The sequence below is a fragment of the Gymnoscopelus microlampas genome (genome assembly GCF_963454915.1).
Source record: "Gymnoscopelus microlampas genome assembly, chromosome: 19".
Lineage (NCBI taxonomy): Eukaryota > Metazoa > Chordata > Actinopteri > Myctophiformes > Myctophidae > Gymnoscopelus > Gymnoscopelus microlampas.
In genome coordinates, this window is record NC_139956.1 from 29,611,303 (window position 1) to 29,617,302 (window position 6,000).

Genomic DNA, 6,000 nt, shown 5'->3' on the forward strand with positions numbered 1-6,000 from the left:
TTTTAATTTATTTTTAAATAATCGGCTATGGGGGGGGGGGGGGGGTGCACCAGATAAAATGCTGCCTAGGGCACCAAATTGGGCCAGCACTGGCACTAGTCCATATCACCATTCATATGTAAAATTGAAGTTGTGTGCGTGCGTGCGCGTGTGTGTGTGACTGAGTGACTGAGTGAGTGTGTGTGTGTGTGTTCCGAATCAGATCAGAATTCTTCTCAAGATTCGTTATCCCCCCCTCCCCCCTCCCTCCACACACTCTCTTTCAGCTATCATAACAATGAAAACATTACCATCTTCTTGGGTCGCCAATCCCAGGAATTAATGAACCCCAATGAGGTGAACAGGACGGTCTTAAAGGTCATCCGCAATCCTAACTACGATCAGCTGGCGCATATGGACAGCGACATCGTTCTACTGAAGCTCTCCAGCCCTGTCACCTTCACTCTTTACATTCGCCCGGTCTGTCTGGCGGCAATGAACAGCACCTTCTACAATGGAACCATGAGCTGGGTGACTGGATGGGGGACAGAGGATCTTGGTGGTGAGTATAAGACAGATCTGGAGAGTGAGAACTAAGCAGCATGGTGAGGCGCGTTGTAAGAGATCACCACCAGTGTTGCCAGATTCTGTGAGAGAAACAAGCAACCAGGTCTAGGAAAACCAGCCCAAAAGAAGCCACTATGGTGAGCTTGTAGATCGGCTATTTTCAAATAGAATATTGCGGGGAAATTATAATAAGCACATTGGCAACCCTGATCACCACCTACCAATATGTCTGTGGACTTTTAAACGCAAGGTAGTTGCTAGAATATCTGTAGTGGTTAGAGGTGGTCTCCTTACTCTTCCACTGAGAAATATAGATGCTGGTGTTGAGTAAGACACCTACTAGATTAGTTGACTGCTTGGCTCAAGTTCCAAGCTGCAGGGGAAATAGATGTTGTAGAACTGTCCACGTTTGTGGACTTACAAACGTCTGTGTGTATGATTGGATGTTGCATTCATGATGTACAGTGTGGTGTTTTCTTTTTTATTTGTTGGTAAGAAATAAGCCCTGACCACACATTAATGAAGGCAATTACACGCAAACAGCGTGGCGTTTCAAAACGCTTTTTGATGGTCATTGACAAATTTGACATACTCACAAGACCATTTTGTGCCTAATTTGGTGGGGTGGGGGGATCACGTTTTGCCAACAGTGACATTTCTATCATTTGTGGCGCCCCCTTTGGGTGTAAGTGAAATCACTTTTGGCGCTGCATTGTTTAGATGTCCCTCAACGTGTGATTCAAATTTGCGGCAGATCAGACGCTGTGTTCATGATTTGCGGTATTTTCTTTTCTAAAACAGGCCAGTGCTGCAAACTTTGGATGCCAATCGTAGCTAATCGTAATGGAATCTGACAAATATGACTGAAAAAAAATTTGCCGGACCTTTAATATTATTTATTCTATCACTAACGGTGTAGTCATGCAAATAACTCCTTTTTAAATGTCTTCCATTAGTTCCCCTGGCCTCTCCCCAGAACCTTCAAGAAGTTGATGTTCCGATCGTGGGAAACAACCAGTGTGGCTGCTCCTATGACATCACAGACAACATGATTTGTGCTGGTACAAATGAAGGAGGAAAGGACTCGTGTCAGGTGACATATCGGACTCTTTCTCTGTCCATATCAATCTATCACTCTCTGTCCATCAGAATCAGAATCAGGTTTATTGTCACATCACAGGTTTACAAGGTAAAAAAGTGGGTGAAATTCGATTTTGTACAACACTCCCATCGCAACGTTAAATTCCGTAGAAAGAAGAGCGGGGAGAGAGAAAAAGAAGAGGGGTAGGGGGTTAAGTGGGAAGGAGATCAACAGAGAACAATAGAAGGCCAAAAACAAGTTATCTACATATTTACAAAGTACCTGAGATAAGAGACAAACTAAGGTGCCTGAGCATAGCAGCAATGTATGTATACTGTGCATGATATACTTATAGACGCTAAGGTGCTTAGAGAGAAAAAGAGCGCAATAATAAAAAAACAAAAAAAAGTTTGTGCGTTATACATGGGGATTAAGGTGCAGAGGGTCAGTGCGTGTTCACCTAAGGGTGGACTGACCCTGGTATAATCCGCAAGTAGCTCCATGAAGGAGAGCAACAAAAAGTAATCTTTAGCATTTTGACTAAAGCTTTTGCCACAAAGAGTACATTTAAAGCCCTTTCTCCTGTGTGTATCAACATGTGTTTCTTAAGATTAGCATTTTGACTAAAGCTTTTGTCACAAACTGTACACCTGAGGGTTTTTTCCGCTGGTATGATTCCTCATAAGTCCAAGTCATTTCCTGGTATAATAATCCACAGGTGTATTCAGGAAGAGCCAGAAAAGTCTGCAACCATATCAATCTATTTTCATCAATCTTTTTCTTTCATACAGTGCATTTTAATTCCATGTTTTTTTGACAATTAAAGGAGTAGTTCACCCATAAAATGACTTATTTGCTTACACACTCCATGAAGCCTTGAATTCATGGAGATTTTTTTGTTTTTGTCACAAGCCAATAATTTGATGACCAGCGGAGTCTTTGACTCAAAGAGTCTCCATTGAGTCTCTGCCAGTCATCAAATTGTTGGCTTAGGAAGGAGACAAAAACTAAAAAATCTCCATGAATTCAAGGCTTCATGGGGTGTGTAATTGGTAGAAAATAAGCAATTTTTGGGGGTAAACTACTCCTTTAAGGGACAAAGAGAAAAAGCTTCTTAAATAAATGACATCCTTTCATCAGGGAGACTCTGGTGGGCCAATGGTGAACCGCATGATGCACAACGGTACAGCCCGCTGGGTCCAGTCTGGGGTTGTGAGCTTCGGTCTGGGCTGTGCTCTGCCCAACGTCCCAGGAGTCAATGCTCGCGTGTCGCAGTTCCAGGAGTGGATCATGATGCACATCACCACCGACCAGCCAGGCTTTGTCATGTTCATGTCCCCCGGCAGCGACAGTGATGTGGGTTTTCAGTGTCCTACGCGACCACCCATGACCACATATCCCACATGGCCACCCATGACCACACATGACCCCACACATCTACCACCACCCGTTAAACCGTGTGAGAGTCTATTTTGTGGTGGCCCAAACACCATCCATTTCTCCTACTTCACTTATGTCTTAACTCTTGCGCTGATGCTCTACAGCATGGCTGGTTTTGCGTAAGGGCTTTTCAAGGCACCAAGTTGCATTATGTTAAGTTTACGTTGCACACAGGAATCTTCTCTTTACATTGCTTCTCTATTGTGTGCGGTTTCTGTTGCTTAAAGCCCCGTTGTGCGATATGTGCGATATGTGCTATATGTGCGACACATGGCCTACTTATAAACAAGGTCAATAAAGCACTCTCCCCCTTCCCTTCACATGCATCCAACAGATTATGCAGCCAAAGTGAGCATACTTAGCTAATACCGGTCATCTGCCATAGTGGGAAGCATAGGGTGTGGGAGGGGTAGAGTAGATTTTAAAGACTGCAGGCTGATGCCAAAGGTGTTATCAACATATCTTGGAGTGGCTTGGAGAGGGGAGGTTTCAGCCTAGTTTAAGCTTCTGCAACTAAGTATCGTGTTAAGCACAGATCTTCTCTCCTGGGGGTTACTGGCACAACATATTTTCCGGAGGAGGGTCACCGGCCAAATACATATATCAATATGGGGGTCCCTGACATGAAAAGGTTTGAGAACCACTGGATATTAGGCACTGTTAATGTAGTTAAGTTTAGGTGTGTGATTGGTATGTATAATTATGGTTGGGGTAAAGATCTGGGGAGTCTAAAAGGAGTAGTTATCTTGTATCAGTTACACTCTCCATGAAGCCTTGAATCCATGGAGATTTATTTTTTGTGTCTGAGACAATAATACATTATTGTCTCAGACACAAAACATAAATCTCCATGAGAATACAACAAAAACAAAAAAATGTCCACAAATTCACGGCTTCATAGGGTGTGTATTTGATAGAAGATAAGTAATTTTTAGGGTGAACTACTCCTTCAATGTCCTTTCTTTTACGAATGCTGTCTGATCAAACAATATCCACTGCCTAAAACATGTGTCAACTGTGGCTGGGGATTATTTGTATTATGTTCTATTAAAGGCTTTAAGAATAAATAATAAATAAACAAGATATTTTTGTTTTAAATGTTTTTTTTAAATTGTAGGGCCGAGTGCCCTCCAATTACTTTTTACATTAGCATTATATTGTATATAATAATACTAGTTATGATAACTTCATATCATGGTTCAAACATATTTTTCTAGTTATGTTATCTATCATACCCCAAAAAGTCACACACACGAACGCATGCACGGACGCACGCACGCACGCACGCACACGCACACACACACACACACACACACACACACACACACACACACACACACACACACACACACACACACACACACACACACACACACCTTCCAAAAGCTTCTTCCAAAAGCTGTGTGTGAAGATTTGGCAACAGCTCAACAGTGTGTTTGTTACTGAGCAGGTTAGTTGAGCATCAGTCCCTCTGATTGAGCAATTCAGAAATACAGCTACTGTTGTTTGTTTTGGTTTATCAAGCTAGTAGCAGGCAGCTAATGTTAGCTAGACTCCCCATCGTTCCGACTGGCCGCATTATAACAAACCCCAGTGGTGGAAAAGTAAATATTCAATACTGCAATGTAGAAATACTCTACACTACTCTACTCTAATAAGTAAAAGTCCGGAATTTCAAATTTACTTACTTACTTAAAAGTACTGGAATCAAAATGTACTTAAAGTACCAAAAGTAGAAAGTAGTCATTATGCAGATTGTCCCATTTCACACGTTTTCAAATGTATACAAATCTTTTGAAAATAGCAGATCTACAAGCTCACAATGCGTTGCATCTGCAAAGTAACTAGTAACAATGTTTTCAAATAATTGTAGTGGAGTAAAAGTAATATTTGCCTCTGAGATGTACAGTAGGGGAGTAAAAGTAAAAGTACTGAAAATTGCAAATACTCCATTAAAGTAAAAAACACCTCAAAATTGTCAAAAAAGTACAGAACTTGAATGTACTTAGTTACTTTCCACCACTGCCTAACCCTAACCTCACACTAAGCTAACGTTTGTCAGACTATTGGGATACATATCTGAATAATGGGAGGTCTGAATTATGAGCGGACATCGCAGTGCCCGAGCATAGCGCGTCATTGCTCCCGACGACCGGCGTTAACCGCTTGAACCCCAGCATCGGTAACCTGAAAATAGCAGATCGACAAGCCCACAACGCGTCACGCTGTGACACGTTGTGAGCTTGTCTCACTTCTCAAATAAGAGATGGAGTGCTACTTGGGAGAGATAGATAAATATCTATTTATATGCTTGTCCTGTAGATTTATATTGGTCAAATAGAGATGGTAAAATCAGGCAAACATAGATTTCTAAATCTACTTAAAATCAGGCAAAAATAAGAACGTATAATTAAAGAAAAAAACATATTAAAACCGAAAAAAAGTACCAAAAAACAAATTAAAACCGAAAATGTTCGCGGGCACGGGTTGTGCACGCACATGCACGTGCGCGTACGTGGACCTCCCGCAAATTATTTTCTCCAGGGTGGGATGTCTGCATATTCCATCCTGTTTGCCTAAGATTGGCTTCCAAAGTTCGCAGCAGTGGACCGTTTTGAACAAAATGCCTCAAATCATGAACCCAATTGCCGTGAAACCTGCCTCACGGTGGCGCTATAACTGGCCGATTCACGTTTTGGCCTATAAAGGGGTGCACAGCCCCTTTAAAGTGCAAAGGGATCAATTAAGAGATCCGGCGGAGCCCCCCCCCCCCCCCCCCCACAGGGATGAATGTCAACACTTAATCCTACTATAATTCTAGTAGCCTCACGGTGAGTGACGGCGGTGTCTTGGTTGGGGGGACTCTTGATCAAACTGCGCATGCGTCGTTGCCATAGAAATGCCATTAAATGGGGGTCCATAGCCCTAATGCA

General features: G+C 42.4%; 1 protein-coding gene across 1 annotated transcript in view; it reads left to right on the forward strand.

Annotated features, from left to right (window-relative positions):
• The window catches only part of LOC311034459 (transmembrane protease serine 9-like), a gene marked incomplete at its 5' end in the record, with an annotated part of 28,761 nt that extends 25,178 nt beyond the window's left edge, over positions 1–3,583 (forward strand). The window contains 3 exons of the mRNA XM_084042339.1: positions 267–541; positions 1,503–1,639; positions 2,768–3,583. Coding sequence (XP_083898465.1) covers positions 267–541; positions 1,503–1,639; positions 2,768–3,190 — 835 coding nt within the window. The 3' untranslated portion in view covers positions 3,191–3,583. The remainder of the gene's footprint in view (positions 1–266; positions 542–1,502; positions 1,640–2,767) is intronic.
• Between the last annotated feature and the right edge of the window lie 2,417 nt (positions 3,584–6,000).